The sequence below is a fragment of the Engraulis encrasicolus genome, chromosome 18 (genome assembly GCF_034702125.1).
Source record: "Engraulis encrasicolus isolate BLACKSEA-1 chromosome 18, IST_EnEncr_1.0, whole genome shotgun sequence".
Lineage (NCBI taxonomy): Eukaryota > Metazoa > Chordata > Actinopteri > Clupeiformes > Engraulidae > Engraulis > Engraulis encrasicolus.
In genome coordinates this window covers 8,885,419-8,902,918 of record NC_085874.1, presented here as the reverse complement: position 1 = coordinate 8,902,918, position 17,500 = coordinate 8,885,419, and the positions used below count along the sequence as shown (strand labels likewise).

Genomic DNA, 17,500 nt, shown 5'->3' with positions numbered 1-17,500 from the left:
ATGTGTTACATTACAATGTTACTATAACCATATGAGTTAAGGTATTCCACTACCTCTGCATTAGGCAGAAATAGATGTAAATATGGATCTTTCATGAGTCATACCTCTTTCGCCTCCCATCCAGGTGTTCCGGGCATGCAGACTAAATACAAGCAGGTTCAGGAATAGCTTCTATCTGACCTACCATGAAACACCATTACAATCCAGGTTGCATTAAAATATAGGCTATTATAGTAGCATTATAACTATCTATTACAGATCCCCTTGTGCCTTGCATTACTGCGTTACAACAAAAAGTAATGCATTACAGTAATTTATTAGGCCTACTTTTATAATTGGTTACCTCCAACTGATCGTTTGAGATGGGCTTTTGTGTGTGATGTTGTGGTTATCCATGCATTATCAGCAAAACATGAAACATAAACCCAATTAGAAAAAAACCCCTGCGTTACCAAAATTCTGCGCAGTAGAAGGCGCTAGTATTCGCACGAGGACTGAGTCAAATGAGAGGCGCGCGCGTGAGTAATGAGGTCAGGTGTTGGAGCCGTGGACACACGAGTGGCCTGCGGGGGAGAAGGAAGTTCTAACGGGCCGGGCCTGATAACCTCTCACCGTCTCGTTAAACACCTTTTATTGGCCTATATCAAAGATGACACCTCATTAGGAGTCTTTAATTGGGGCCTGATTAGGGGCCACTGGCTCGCGGGCAGTCATCCCACGCGCCTTTTCAAACTGTGATGATCACCCCTCTGATTCATTCCCGCCGTTTAGTCCCACTCTAATGCGGAGAGACGAAACGGAAGCCCGAGGCTCCTATCTAAATTCAAGGTTTAATCAATTCCCGGTCTTCCCACTCCCTCACGCGAGCTATTGAGCCATCAGTCAGCCGCCGCTCGGCAAAAACTGCCCTCAACCCGGAGAGCCCGGGAGCATGCGCAGCAATCCCTTTATTCTAATGGAATAATCAGTTCGCAAGTCAATACAGTGGGGGACCGCAGGCGAGCATGCAGAGTTAGTAATAAACACGCACACGCACGCACACACACACACACACGTCTCGTGTGTGACCCGCTCCTCCAGCACACACATACACATACACGCACACACTTAACCAGGCGAGCGCACACTTAACAACCGCACACTCCCATTTACCCACAGTGTGGCACAGAAATTGGGCTAGAGCATATTCATTCAAGTTACACGTTACTATTAATAGAAGTGTTTATTTTAACGAGACAAATTAAAATGCTGATGTTCTACACAGCCAGCCCCTGGTAAATGAGCTTCTTGAGCATTCTAAAGTCTGTCGCGAGCAAAAAGCGCCATTTTAAAAATATAAACCCAAGGAAGAAAACGAAGATAGTTTTTTATTTCAATCTTATTTTACCGCTATCGGTATTAATTGTGGGTGATAACCTCAACTTAACTAGCCTATCACAACCGTTTAGACAGTGAAATAGTTTCAGTGTGGAAAGTATAAGGGGCAAAATACCAAAATATCAGCCAGCAAATCATTTCAACGGGTCCACGGCGGCTGTCATTCGATCGAATAAGTTCAGGCGAAACGAAATTCGGGTTATTCGGGTGTAACGTTGCCAAGAAATGCCAAAATTGTGTAATACGATTTATTGTCAAGGTTAAGCAGGGGGGCGCGCGCATAGAGCACTAGATACCTGCTTCAGCTGCACGAGAGCCCACGGGCACACTGCGTCACGCGCTTGGAGCTGTCCGTGGTCCTGAAACAAAACTAGGTGAGTGTGAGTCTTGGACACGAGCCACGAGATTTGTCATAATTCTGAAACCCATTTGATATTTTTGCATACATTGGTAGGTTATTACTAGCGTACTGGGATGAACCATTAATTGAATTCGCTGCAGGTGAAAATGTGGATTAATTTGTGTCGACATTTGCATTTTACATTCGGATTTATTATGGACGAAAAGAATATTTACAGATCAGATCATCCCAATTCACAATGAACAGGCCTGCAGATTTTAGTAATTAGGCAAAGGCCTGATAGCTACTAGGCTACTACAGGCTAGGCTACTACTAGTGGACCTACTACTAACAATAATAATAGGCCTAAGCCTAATAGCAATAGGCTAATAATAATAGTAACAATAATAATAATAGCCTATGTTAGCAATAACAACAACAATAGGCCTAATGCAGTCCGTATTACAAATAGTCCTGTCTTGAGTCAAGGCTTTTTCTAGGCCTACTATTCCAGAGCTGAGAGAGAGGAGTTATGACGACCTTATTAACGGATTAATTTTAGATTTATTCATTTTTTGCTTTGTCATTAATTGCTCACGAGCCACAGCAACACACATCAATTTGATGCAAAGCCACAGACTTCTCCCATTAAAAGAAGTGTTCTAACCGCCGTCTGTAACCTAGCGGTGACGGCAGGCAGCAACCCGTAGTGAGCGAGATAACGGCTATCTCCGCACTCATCAAATTAATTTGGTAGGCCCAGGGTGCAAAGTAGCGTTTCCAGCCCATTACTGCGCAAACAGCCGCTAAGCCGCGCATTAAAGGCCTATTAAGTCAGACAAGACAGCAGTGCCTCTTCAGCTCCGACTCACAAACAAAACAACAGAAAGCGGCCTGCCGCCGCCATATTAAAATAATATGAGCAAAAGTAGCCTAACAGAATAACAGCGTGCTTTGAGCACCGGATCAATAACCATTATAAAAAAACACACACAAAAACAAACAGGCATGTGCTTGGCTACTTCGGATCAATAAATTGTATGAGCACCAGAAGAGTCAAAGCCGTTCAATATCTTGATTTAAACAGCTGTAAGAAATCTGACGGTGTGCGTCAGTTAACTAGTCTACACTTTAATGGCCTGCAGTTGGTTAGGGGCTGCGTGGAGGTTGTGCGTTATGCAGCTTCTGGCCGGTGGAGGATGAATTAGTAATTACAAAACAATAACGGTTCTGGTAATGGGTGTATCAGAACATGAACAAAGATACAACGCCAACACATTAACGAAATGTGATTATTTTAAATCAATAGCCTAGCTAGCCGCGTGAACACGTCCGTAATTAGCCGACGCCACCCAAGACTGACCGGGCAGTCTCGCTGAAACGGCTTTAGCTCAAGCCTAATGAGATTGAGGAGCCGGGTGGGCAAATTCCTTTAGCAGACTGCTGTGTGTGTGTGTGTGTGTGTGTGTGTGTGTGAGAGAGAGAGAGAGAGAGAGAGTGTGTGTGTGTGTGTGTGTGTGTGTGTGTGTGTGTGAGAGAGAGAGAGAGAGAGAGAGAGAGAGAGAGAGAGAGAGAGAGAGAGAGAGAGAGAGAGCAGAGGCAGCAGAAAGTAGTGGGGAAAGTTTATTAATCTCTCGGCCCCCCACTCACATTTTAACGGCAGTAGCCTCAGTCTAATGCCTACACACGGATTAAACATAGCAATCACGCCTGGAGTAGTAAAGGCTCCTGTTTATTATTAAACTATAATGAGAGAGGTGGATGGCGAACCGGGTCCCACGTGAAGAAGAAACTAAACTTAAAAGAGTAAATGTCTACACACGTCTTATCAGAGGAGACTTTCGAGTAAGGACACACATTCCCCTCTTAAGTGTTTGGTATAGGCTGTGTTGTAATATGGCATGGTGTGTGTGTGTGTGTGTGTGTGTGTGTGTGTGTGTGTGTGTGTGTGTGTGTGTGTGTGTGTGTGTGTGTGTGTGTGTGTGTGTGTGTGTGTGTGTGTGTGTGCGTGATTTATGAGGAAAATAAGAAATAGGCCACAGTTAAAGGCTATGTTCCATAGAACCTACTACCTGTTAAAACACACACACACACACACACACACACACACACACACACACACACACACACACACACACACACACACACACACACACACACACACACACACACACACACACACACACACACACACACACACACATTTTGTTGGCTATGTCTGATTTCTTTTTCAGATGGACTCCTGGCTGCAACTTGCCGGCCCCTCATTCTCTGGGTGCTGTAATAAAAGCACCTGACTATAGCAGTAGGCTGTTTATATCCCAGAGTCTGTAGGCCTAATGGTAATATCATATACCACTCTGTAATAGTAATAGACTATAGCCTAAAATAATACCCACTTCTAATAGTAGTAGGCTATAGCTCTCTGTGAAAGTTATAGACAGTCTGAAAGGGGTTGTAAAATAGCCCTAATAGATGGTCTGAGTCTGTAATGGCTATAGGCCTACTTCTCTGTTGTAGTCATTGGCTATAACAGTCTGAAAATGTAAGCTATAAAATAATGCATAGCTATAGCCTACCAGAGTCTGTAATAGCTGTTTAGCCTAAAGGGTATGCCAGAGTCTGTAGACTAATTGTTATAGTATAGGCTTTATGCCAGAGTGTGTAATAGGTTACTACAGCAGAGTCTCCACACTGCCCCATAGCCAGATACCGAAATGGCAACATAAGCCCGAGGGTCTCAATTTAGATGAGAAATAAATGAAAGATTCCTATTTACATCAAAGTTGCATACTTATGATTATACACAAAATATTCGTCAGAATATGTGAGAAATTGCCTGTTTTAAGGTGCAGCACATTTATGAAGATATGAACAAATATATACAAATTTGCAGAATAAAATGACTAAACGTGTGCGTAAAATCATTCCCAATACTGCGCCCCAAGCTTTTGATTGAAAAAAATCCCCGGACAATCTAAAAGATGGATGGATGTTTGTGTAAATGTTCATATATTTAATTCTCTAGCCTGATTGCGTTTGCCTTACAATATCCTGAAGAGATCATTTAAAAAAGACAAATGCGTAAAAGCTATCCATGTTGACTAGTCATGTCATAAGGCTGCATGAAGCGGTGAGCACCGTTAAATAGCCTACCCAACACAGACCGAGGGGAATAAGGAAGGAAATAGAATAAAATAGAAAAATAGAATATTAAAAAATCTTGAATGTTACGGTACAGTTCAGCCGCCCATCATCCGTGATTTCCCCGTTTTATGGAGACCTTGCGCTGTTTGGAGCTGAAGCAGGCGTGACGGCCCCGGAGGCGCAGTGCCCGCGGCTGTGCGATAGCAGTGGTGGTCGCAGGAGGAGGAAGAGTGCCCCCCTCCGGACAGTTGGAGTAACTACATGTCCACAGCCTTTGGAAGAAGCGTTCTTTGTATTCCCCCCTTTTATGTGACACACAGACCTAATATGTGCTTGCAAAGGCAACGTTGACATACTATACTCAGCCGAATAACTACCCGAGGCTGCAAAACTAGCGGCGCATGCTATCAATAGAATGTTTTGAATGGTTAGTCAAAGTGCCATGAAAAGGGGCATACATTTTGATGTCTGGGCATTGACTGGTTAGCCTGTCCTTCCTACACACCCGACAGGGTCCCTAATGAGGATGCAGTTTGGCTTTTCTTATGAATCGCCAAGTATCTCATAGTCTTTCATAAATGCATCAATTTCATAAATGAAATTATAGTATTATGGGCTGGTCACTACTAGGCTAAGTATCTCATGGCCAAAAGCCATTCCAGCTTGCCTGGCAATCACCGGACCAAATCACAAGTGAGATTGTGCAAAGCAGCATAGGATTTCCCAGGCTACTGTACATTCCACCATGACAGTATCCTTTCCTTTGGGTTCCATAAAGTAACTTTACCAACTCTGAACAAACAATAAATGCAATCCCACAGTCAGGGCCTCTGACAGCTTTGTCTGGGCCCGGGACAAAAATCTCTGACTCTGAGACTGAGTTACCGTTTGCTAAACTGACTGCACGTTACATGATGATAAGAGGTGAGCAAGTGAACACACAGATAGTGCTGCCAATGTATGAACATAAAAGGCCTACACAGTAAAAAAAAAAAAAAAAAGTAGCCTACCAGAGTTGAAATTAACTACATTTCAGATAACATTTGGTCCCACTCAAAAACAGTGTTAATTTTACTCTTTGGTCCATATGAAATTTTCAGCGTTAATTCTACTCAATATTGTGTAAATATCAGCACTGGAATAAGAAAAAAATATTGCACACTGGTAGCACCTGGAGCAGTGTGGGCTAGTAGGCCTAATAGTCTTGCTGTAGAGTTGAAATTAAGCTGTGCAAAATTTTACACTGACTTTTGACTCCACTGTTCAGCGTAACTTGACTCTCCACAGTGTTGTAAATACAGTATCTGGAGTTACTCTGGAATGTTAAGACCCCCCCCCCCTTCTTTTTTTAAAACTGTAAATCCTTGTTGAAGCCAGACCAAATCCAGACCATTACATCATGATTCTCTAACTTGCTGTCCCTTCATAACCCTGATCATTCATGGAATAAATGCAATCCCACAGTACTGTGGCACACAAAAGGCCTGTCTATAAGTCATCAATAAAGCCAGACTACAGGTATTACAGAGGTGGTTCCCAAACCTTTCTAAAGGAAGAAAAATAGTGGTACTGATGAAGGCTTGATAGCCAAAACACGTTTGCTTTTGGACATGGTGGTAATACAAGTATAAATAAATAATGAGACACAGTTTGTGAGTGCGGATTTTTCTTCCTTAAGTTGATACATTTTATCGCGCACCCAAAGACTTTCGTTTTTTTCCAAGAAGTTGAGCGTGTCCTTTGCCAAATCCCAAACGTTTCTGCCAGGACCCCCTTTTGGCACCAAGCATATTTCATTTTTGTCCATTAATATTTCTATTTAAAAAAATAAAAAATTGACATCCACAAGAATCATTTTTTTACTTACCATATAAGCGCATACTGGTACAATGTATATGGTAACTATTAACCTGTTTTATTTTCATTGTTTAACAGAGAGCTATAGCCTATTACTATTAGAAGGGGGTATTATTTTAGGCTATAGTCTATTATTACAGAGCGGTATATGATACTATTAAGGATTCAAGGATTCAAGGATAATATTTCAATAAATATCCTTGAATCCTTGTATTAGGCCTACAGAATCTGGGATATAAACAGCCTACTGCTTTAGTCAGGCGCTTTCATTACAGCACCCAGAGAATGAGGGGCCGGCAAGTTGCAGCCAGGAGTCCATCTGAAAAAAGAAATCAGACATAGCCAACAAAATGTGTGTGTGTGTGTTTTAACAGGTATATTGGGCTATATGGAACATAGTCTTTAACTGTGGCCTATTTGCCCATCACCCTTCACCCTCTCCAACGCCAACAGAACAAAGTCAGTCTCAGGCTGTTGTTTTGAAACACTTTGACTTTATTGATGTGTGGCTATGTGATTGTCTGCGCACCCTGTTCGCCTCTCGCCTCGGCAGCTCCCTGTAGGGCTGCTGTGAGTCCGTGGGCAGGACAGGGGCCAGACTGGCCATCGGGCAGAGGGGGGCATGTTGCCAGCGGGTCGCTACCCGGCCCGGCCCAGCCCAGCCCAGCCCAGCCCGGCCTAGCCCCGTCCATAGGTGCCTCTAGCTCAGACAGTAGGGATGCAGGTGTTTCGAGATACAGGATTTCACAGGTAATGTGAGACAAAAAAGAACTCATAACTACAAAACCAAAACGTACAAAAGATTAATAATAATAATAACAACAATAATAATGAGGAAAATAATACAAAGTGTTGTGTGGAGAGCACACTGGTATGTGATTGGCTTAGGAAAGTGTACGGGACAGACTAGGTGGCGTGTGATTGGCTTAAGAGGGGTTTATAGGACAGACAGGGTGTCGTATTGGACATGTCGCATGGCGGGAGGGAGGAAGGCTGCTTGCCTTAATAGCACTACGCGGTTCAGTAGTCAGTTACTCAGCCACAAAAAAACCTGCAACTCGGTAAGAGAAGAAGAAAAGAAGAGAAGAAATCGACAACGTTTTGCGCAGTTGTTTTTGTTTGGCACTCTTGTTAAAATATGCATAGTCATTTTTGAAACGATGCAAGTGCTGTGACAATAAATGTAGCATTTCGATTTCTACAAGAAATATTTGAGCTACATGTATGCACACCGTGTATGTAAAAAAAAAGAAATCCAATGGAAACCCAGTGAGGCTGCTGCATCTGCTGCACTGTGTGTGTGTGGATGGTTCTGCTACTGTGTGGAGATGCTACAGCTCCCCCGTGTGGCTCCTACTGGAAGCGCATGTGATCAAACACAAGTGAAATCACAACTCATATTAAATTCTGTTCAGCTGTTCTCTTCTCACCAGAGCTGATGAGGTTCCTTGAATGAGGAGCGGAACATTCTTCAAGCCCCAATAAGAAGTCCAGCTGCGCACAACTGAACCCTTTTGGGTCATGTGACACGGATGAATGGGAATCTTCACAGCTGTGTGATTTTTTTTTACACTAGTGAAATCCCAACCCTGCTTAGTTTCAGTTGTGTGTGTGGGTCCAACCCTGAAAGGTCTATTTAAAATGAATTCGTAATGAGACAAACAGTAGTGCAGTGATGTATATCTGTGTGTATGTAGTATGTGTAACTGAGGCGATGTATACTAGTATGTACTGTATGTATGTATAATGAATATGTGCGTATATGTACGCCTATTCATGTGCAACTGAAAGCTGTCACTATGGTGCCGTAGGTGGGCAATACTGATTCCTGCTTCCTGCCTTCGACATGGTTGCCATGGATGCAGACCTCCACACCACAACAACGAACACCAATCCATCACCATCATCAACATTTCACTACAGACTTACAAATTTACCCTGTGATCATAGCCATGGTTGCTTGGTAACACTGTCACACACTGCTCACACATGCGCATCATTGTCATATGACATACAACTAGCTCAACTGACAGTGTTTAGAGTTCCCCGAACACACACACACACACACACATAGCCTGATAAACCAGACTAAATGTGGATGTCTAATTTAGTCTGGCCTCGATGCATAATACATCCGAAGATTGTTGATGAGAACAACCTTCCCTCAAAACCCTGCCCGCTTTGATTCAAAACACATCTTTGCGTTGTAATTGGTTTGCCAGATTCATGGCATTCTGGCTTGATTGAATCATTATGCGAGGCCAGACCCACCCGTAGACAAAACATTTTGCCGTCCAGCGGGTGGCGCTGGTTCACCAGGCTAACACACACACACACACACACACACACACACCTTCACAGGAAGACTGACCAGCTGCCCAAAATTTGGTGGAGGCAGGCGCACGCACATACACACACGCACACGCACAAACACAGACACACACACACACACACCCCAGTAGTGGTGCAAAGTCTCACCGTAGCACACACACATCAGGGGTGTAGGGTCCTTGAGCAGGGCTGCTAAGCCCATTGCTCCTGGGACTAAAGCTAATACCCTGTACAGTACTGATCTAAAATGTTGTCACTGCAAGTGGTTTGGGGTAAAAGCATCAGCTTATTGTAATGCAATAGTGTGGAAAGGGGGGCAGAATCTCAAATTCCTTATTACTGCCACCAACTCCCACTCATACACCACATGAACCAATAGGAGTCCACGACATAATGGATGAGCCGATGGGAGCAGACTCTGGGGAGGACAGCCTAGAGATTACCCAATAGCACCCCATGCCATATAACTGAATAACAGTAAGAACATGTAGATGTGTCTCCAATAGCTGGGAGAACCTCAACTTTTGAGAATTACTCATGGGAAAAAATATACAATTATGAACATTAAAACAAAAAAATAGTGTGACTATAGCTATGAGCAGGAGCCTACTGGACATGTTAATAAATGGTATGAAATCCCTCACACACCTGTGAACACCTCTGCCCTACAAAGGCAATGTGCAGTGACTACGGCAACATTGAAACTGAAAAAAATCCTTCAAAGCCTTAGTGTTAAGTTGGATATTGTAGTTACTGAAAATGTTACATATCAATATCTCTAAAACAGGACACATTTGGACCATAAGGCTTTGTCACAACATAAAGGAGGTGGAATGAAGGCCAATGAAAGCCTTTTCTTACTGCACTCTGCCTTTGTTAACCATGTCAAAGCCTTGGCCACGATCACATAACACCTTCAACACAGTTAAAGCCTCCAGTCCACCAGAGGGGGCTAGTCAGCTCACACACTAACGCAATAATAAACCACACAGCCCAACTCAACGGCCATCCGCCATGCCTGTATCTAGGATGCGCTTAGCCTGGCGTCACAAACACTAGCCTACATCCCTACAAGGTTGTTACAGAGGGTGGTAATGGGCACTCTGCCCCCCTCTCCATCTCTGTTTCCTCCTGGTCACCTGTCCACCTATCCTCATTTCACATCTGGTTTTTGGCAGCATTGTATTTGTGTAAACATTGAAGTGGATATTGTAATCACCGGTGTCTAGACTAGAATAGACAAGTTCCTAGTTCCCATCCTGGGCTATGTGTAAGAGCCAGCTTTGGCAGTAGAGTGCTTGGTTAAACAGAGAGTGACATCGAGAGATCCACAGCGGTTTCCATTTTTCCGTGGTTTGTGAAACCAGGGTCATCCTGCACTACTTCGCCACGTGGGGCTCGAACTCGCGACCCCATAGCAAAACTTCGGCATAGGAGGCAGACTAGCTAACAAATGATCTAAGGGCACTGACACAAGTGTCCACACTAGCAAGTGAGCTAATGAGTCGTCTGCTAGCCTCCACGCTAGCAAGTGAGCCAAATGGTCGGCCGGTAGTGTCCACACTAGCAAGTGAGTTTATGGGTGCATCCCAATATGTGACCTTGCCTCCTCCACTTGCGCTTGTCTCCTCGCCCCGCCTCCTAGCCCCTCCTCTGTGGAGAAAACGATAAAGTTTCCCAGCTGTCAGCCTAGCCACAACAACTTTTGAGGGACTGTTTTTCATTCACCATAACAATTGCAAACGATAAAAATACTCCACAATTGAGCTTTTGCAAGATATAGAAATATAATGCTGTTGTCAGTGATGTCATCATGACGAGAAGCGAGTGGAGGAAGCAAGTGGAGGAGGCAAGGTCCCATATTAAGATGCACTCTATGGTTCGGCTGCTAGCCTCCAAGTTAGCAAGTGAGCTCAAGGCTTGACTGCTAATGTCCATGCTAGCAAGTGAGCTAAAGCCTCGACCACTAACATCTGGTGTGTGCTCTGGAGGAAGGTAAGTTTTACCAATGTACTGCTGTTTGGCATTTGTTACATTTGTTCATCCTTCCAGTTCAGGCCGACCAGAAAAACACTCACCAACTGACAGCATGGAACCAGAAGTACACAGTACGCTAATGTGTGTGTGTGTGTGTGTGTGCGTGCACGTGCGTGCAAAGTATCATATGAGGTCTCTTCAAATTCGAGAGCTCGGATGCTTCTATAGAAATACACCCACGCACACACACACACTGTCATAGGGAAGCAGTAGGTGTATTACATATAGCACCAAGGGAGAGATACTGTATTGCCTGGACATCTTGAATAGTACATTCAACATGATGAAATCAGGGAGTGAAGAGACAGAGAGGGAGAGAAAGACAAAGAGAGAGACAGAGAGAGACAGAGAGGGAGAGAAAGACAAAGAGAGAGACAGAGAGAGAGAGAGTTTGTGAGACGGAGAAGAGAGAGTGAGTGAGTGAATGTGTGAGAGGGAGGAGAGTGAAAGTGTTTTGGTGCCTAATCACTTCATGCTCTTTGTTGTTTGTTTTTGCTTCTGTGTCCCAGGTGGTGTCTGGCTATGAACAGCTCCACTGAACTCTGACGTGGGCCTATCCAGGCCGGGTGAGGGCCATGTGTGAACCGAGCCAGCGCTGAACCCTGTGCCCAGCTGTGTCCAGCACCTAACTGTATGTGTACACCAGAAATGATCAACGTGTCTGAGTAGCCAAGCTTGCTGAAGAAGTTTCATCGTGAATGCTCTGTATTCACTCAGACACCAGCCAAGAGATATTAAAAAATATCAACATTTCAATTGCTTCCATTGAGAAAAAATGACTGTCAATGTGGTCACTTTTGGTGTACAAGTACAGTAGAACCTAAGCCCAGCTGTGTTCTGTTCTGAATCGCAACCAGAACCAAAGCCAAGGCCCAGCTGGTGACTCGCAGTCGGGACAGGTTGGACTGGGTCAGTTCAGACCAGGCCCAGCCAGATCGGGTCACGTCACACAGTGTGGCATACGTGTATGTTCATGTTTAAACTCTGAGGTCTGCAGTAGTCACAATGGCGTCACCATCGTCATAATCATATTGTATACTTCATCATCATCATCATCATCATCATAGGCTCACACATACGCACAATATAGCCTATATATATTTATATATCCGTATCATACTGCTATAACACAACTATCAAACACTGTAGTATAAAAAAGAGGTGTGTGGGGGGAAGGGGCGAGTTAGGGGGGACCTGTCATGGTCTCAAGATAGAAAAATATCATCATCATAATCATCATCATCATCATCATCATCATCATCATCAACTCCACACTGTTCTACACACTACAGGTCAGCGCTATCGCCACAGTCCTATACACTGCGGAGGCTACAAGGTCACCACACACTAAACTGACACGCTATGACACGCACTGGTACAAAAAATGATCCATCTGTTCCAGGTATGGTACGACCGGCTCTAGGTACGACAGCTGAACGGATGGTAGGAACCAGGCAGCAGCTGCTCCGAGGTAAGGGAGGACCAATCCAAATGGTATCGGAATCCACACATACTGTATGGATGAAGCAACTGACCCATAATCACACTCGCACCGGAGACAGCATCCATATTCATATGGACATCCATATGAAGAGCTCTTTTCCAAAACGCTATATCCACCATTTTTGACTTTTTGCAATTTAATATTGGAATTGACTGTGAAGAGGTCCTATCATCTATGTGTGAATTCTTGCCATTCACATACTTTGGGAACATACTTTAAAACCTCTTTAAACCTTTGCAATGCATTTCAATGGAATGCCCAATACAAAAATGTCAATTCTCCAACATTCTACAAAATGGATATATCTCATTTTGGAAAAGAGCTCTTCATATACACTACATACAGTGGAGGGCCTAGGGGCAGGGCATTTGGGGGTGGGGGGTTGAACACCATTGCAAAACTCCACTCCCACAACAACACAACACGCCAATTAGCACCATTACCACATCAATACCACGTTAGCTGAAGCTGAGCGATTTGTTTTTGTTTTTTTCCGCACCAATCACTGTATGGTCTGCGTCAGCTGATTGGTAGCACAGCACAGACCTGGGTTAGCCCCAAGAACCAGACCAGACCGATGGATGGGAGTGGATTGGGCATGGGCCATCCCCAGGAACCGCACCGGTCTGAGTGGGAACGGATTGGGAACTGGAGCGGGCGGAGAGCTGCTGCCTGGCTAGGCTACCTGTAGACCCGGACCGCTGGGGTGGGTTAAGGGGGCGGTGGCTTGCTCACTGGGGGGGCCCCAGTGGTGGAGGCAATAGTGTGGCTTTACAGTAAAGTGGACTGCAGCGATACAGTACAGTACAGTAGAGTACCATACAGTACAATAGAGTACAGTAGAGTAGCTTAGGTGGACTGTGTGTCTATTGCTTACATAGAGAAGAGTTCTAGTTCTATCCAGGAAAGAGGGGGAGGGGTGGGGGTGTTCTGTGCGTGTGTTCTGCTGCTGTCTCTGGAGAACAGTGCATTTGTGGTTCTGGTTCCATCTGGGGAGGAACTCAGAGTGTGTTCTGGGCCCGGTGGTACAGAGTTTTTAAGAGTTTCTGGAAGGAAAAAGATTTCTGGTTCTCTTGAGGTTCTGTTGGTGTGTTCCTGGTGGAAAATGGTTTCGTCTGGAGGGTGGTCTGTTGGCATGTTTTAGAGGATAAAAGAGTTCCATTGGGCGTCCTCTAGGTGCGGGGTGAAGAGTTCTGGTTCTCCCTGGGTGGTTCTGGGAGAAGCGTGTTTGGTTCTGGTTTGGCTGTCTGTGGGCCATCAGGCCACAGTGGGACCGGCATAGAACTAGAATGTGGAACTAGAACGTAGAACTAGAATGTAGAAAGTGTGATGACACTGGTGGAACCTCCAGCATTGTGTGCCGCAAAGGGGCAAACTAGTCCATAAAGATGAATATCACACACACACACACACACACACACACACACACACACACACACACACACACACACACACACACACACACACACACACACTAATGCTAACACGTCGGGGGGGGTTAAAGGTTGCCCAGAGGGAAAGAATTAGCAGCTAGCAGCCTAGTCATCTAATAAAGTTCTGTAATAGTAATGCAATTCCCTGTAGCGTGTGTGATTGTGATTGTGTGTGTGTGTGTGTGTGTGTGTGTGTGTGTGTGTGTGTGTGTGTGTGTGTGTGTGTGTGTGTGTGTGTGTGTGTGTGTGTGTGTGTGTGTGTGTGTGTGGGAGGGGTGGGGGATTGGCTCTCTACCTATCATCAGAAAGGGAATTCCACAGTGTCCCACACATTGCGAGCTGGCAGCGCACCTTCTCACCGTCTCCCTCTAGAGGTGGGAGTGGGGAGCACACTTGCTGCAGCAGGAGGTAACAGCAGTGTGTGGACACACCAAGAAGAAGGACTTAGTTATGTGGCAGGCGGTGTGTGTCTCTGGAATGGGCAGTGTGTGATTGTGTGTGTGTGTGTGATTGTGATGGGCTGTGTGTGTGAGTGTGTGTCTGTGGAAGGGGCCGTGGGAGTTTAGAAAGGATGGAGGGGGTGGGGGGCAGTGTTAGGTTAGGGGTGTTAGCTTGAGGTTACCGGAGGTTACAGGTTTTACCGGAGGTCGGTTCTTAGGGTCAGGCTTGGGTGCGGAGGGGAGCGGTGGGGGGGTAAAGAAGATGAGGCATGGGGGGGGGCAGAGGGCTGTGGTCATACATGATGAGGAGTGATGTGTGTGTGTGGTGGGGTGTACGGGGGCACAGGGTTAGTGGGTCGGGTCAGGGGACAGGGGTGTGTGGAGCCAGGAGGGGGTGGGGGTCGCGGCGGGGGTAATCCAGGGGGATGGGATTAGGGGTCGGGCAGTCCGCGCCTCACGCTGCTTTTGGTTGGAGGTGGCGTTGTGTTGTGTGGCCAGGGGCACCAGTCAGTGTAGGATCGCTAGTGGCAACAGGCGCGGGGGCTGGTGAGGGTAAGGGGTGCATGGAGATATTTTGTGTGGGGGAGAGCACTGGTGAGGTATCCTGGGGGGAGGGCGGTCAGTCCATGCCTGTGGAACTGGGGTTTGGGGGTGATGGTGTAGTTTTTGATGGATCCTCGGAGGTGGGAGGTCCTGGTGTATCAGGGCAAGGGTGCGAGGGTTTAGGACTGCTGTGTGTGTGTGTGTGTGTGTGTGTGTGTGTGTGTGTGTGTGTGTGTGTGTGTGTGTGTGTGTGTGTGTGTGTGTGTGTGTCTGTCGACGGACCCTTGACATATGAGCCTGGCGTAGGTGTAGGGGTGTTGGAGTGGGTGTTTGAGGGGGGTCCTTCTAAGCGGAGGTTGGGCAGAGTGTGGCGTTAGGCGTGTGTCAGTCGACGGGTCCCTGGAATATGAGCCTGGTGTAGCCTGGCGAGGGCGCGAGCGGCGTGGAGCAGAAGGGGCAGGTGGGCCGGAAGGCGTGCGTCCCGTGCGGCAGCGGCGTCTCGGCCCAGTAGCGCGCCGTCCTCTCCGAGCTGACGTGGCCGCAGGGCGTGAAGGCGTGCGTGGGGGCGCCGGCGTCCACGTACAGCGCCGGCTCGCCGCCCAGCCACAGGGGCACGTAGGGCCCCAGCGAGCGGCACAGCGGGCACTCCCGGTTGCCCCCGCCGCCCCCCGGCCCGTCGCCCCCCGGCCCGTCGCCCTGCCCGCCGCCCCCCTCCCGGTGCCGCTCGGGCCGCTGGCCCCAGTCGTGCCGGCCGTGCACGTGGCCGCAGGACAGGTAGGCCCAGGGCTGGCGCTCCTCCAGGCTGTGGCTGCGCGGCAGCGAGGGGAAGGCCAGCGTGTTGAGGCCCACCGGGCACTGCGGCCGCCCGGCGTTCAGCTCCAGCCGCAGGGCGTCCAGGTGGCGCAGGGTGGGCGCCCGCAGCAGGCCCTCGGCCGTGCGCCACAGCAGCGTGGCGCCGCACAGGTCCACCAGCGAGCCGTCCTGCAGGGCACTGCTCTCTCCCGCCGCCTAGAGAGAGAGGAGACACACGTCAGACACATGACACACACACACACAAACACACACACACACACACACACACACACACACAAACACACACACACACACACACACACACACACACACACTGGAGGGCACTGCTCTCTCCCGCCGCCTAGAGAGACAGAGATAGGAGAGAGGAGACACACACAGGATACACGTCAGACACATGACACAGACACACACAAACCCACACACTGGAGGGCACTGCTTTCTCCTGTATAGCCTGGAGAGAGAGGAGACACAAACACACACACACACACACACATACACACACACACACACACACACACACACACACACACACACACACACACACACACACACACAGACACACACACACACACACACACACACACACACACACACCACAGCCGTGTGGCACACAGAGACCGGTCCGCAGGCAGGGCACTGCTCTTACCTGTCGCCTGGAGAGAGGAGACAGGGCATGCCCCAATTACAGCATCAGACACACACACACACACACACACACACACACACACACACACACACACACACACACACACACACACACACACACACACACACACACACACACACACACAACCTCCAGTGTGTGTGATTATGTGGCAGTGGCAGAGGACACACACACACAGACATATACGTACACACACACCACCACAGTTCTCTGGCACTGAGACAAATTGAGCTGTGGTTCAATAACTGGGAGTACTGGCTGCATGAGGGTGTTGGTTTATGGCTTATTTTTAGCTGTGGGTTTGGGCTGATGGTCTACATCTCCATCCACCACAACCACTAAAGGCCTTCCACTTCATTTGGCTACACTCGCTACCAGGGCTTCTCTTTGTTGTTTTACTGACTGCAGGCATTGTGCCGCGAGTGTCTAACTCAGGGGTGTCAAACCTAAATGGACTTAGAGGGTCAAAATCAAAATCTGGAGAGAAGTCGTGGGCCGAACTCAATATGTATTTTTTTAAATCTTAAATTGTGCCCCCACACACTTGATACTAATATCTAAATTTCACAAACACATTCCCATCATTATTCAAATGTGCCTGCACATATTCTGTTGCATTTGAGTTTGAGATGTTTCACTGGCCTGGGTACACTCATACTGTACTCCTGTGATAAATGGAATTTCTTGTTCAAGTCTTAATACGCTATACATTTATGGTGCATGTGGCCAACTGTAAAACAGATTTGAAATGATCTTGCAGGCCAGAAATCCCTGGTCTAACTGATGCATTATTTGTTTGTTAGGACTTACTAATTCAGTCATTGTAGCTTCATGTATTTACACACACTAGAAAGAATGCGTTGACATCATATTTAACAGAATATTGACAGGTTTGCTCTCGCAAACTACCAGCACTGTCACAAGAACAAGGAGGTAGCTGAGACGACCAATCACAGCGCCTTTTGTCTGCAACCTTCGCGTCCGTCCGACATGTAGTCAGGATTTTTGAGGACT

At 46.8% G+C, this 17,500-nt stretch overlaps 1 protein-coding gene across 2 annotated transcripts in view; it reads right to left on the bottom strand.

Moving 5' to 3' along the window:
• Positions 1-14,791: 14,791 nt before the first annotated feature.
• LOC134468408 (E3 ubiquitin-protein ligase pellino homolog 2) overlaps positions 14,792-17,500 on the bottom strand; it is a 23,471-nt gene continuing 20,762 nt past the window's right edge. For both annotated transcript variants that reach the window (XM_063222327.1, XM_063222328.1), the window contains exon 6: positions 14,792-16,017. In XM_063222327.1, the coding sequence (XP_063078397.1) occupies positions 15,394-16,017 (624 nt within the window). In that variant the 3' untranslated portion in view covers positions 14,792-15,393. The remainder of the gene's footprint in view (positions 16,018-17,500) is intronic.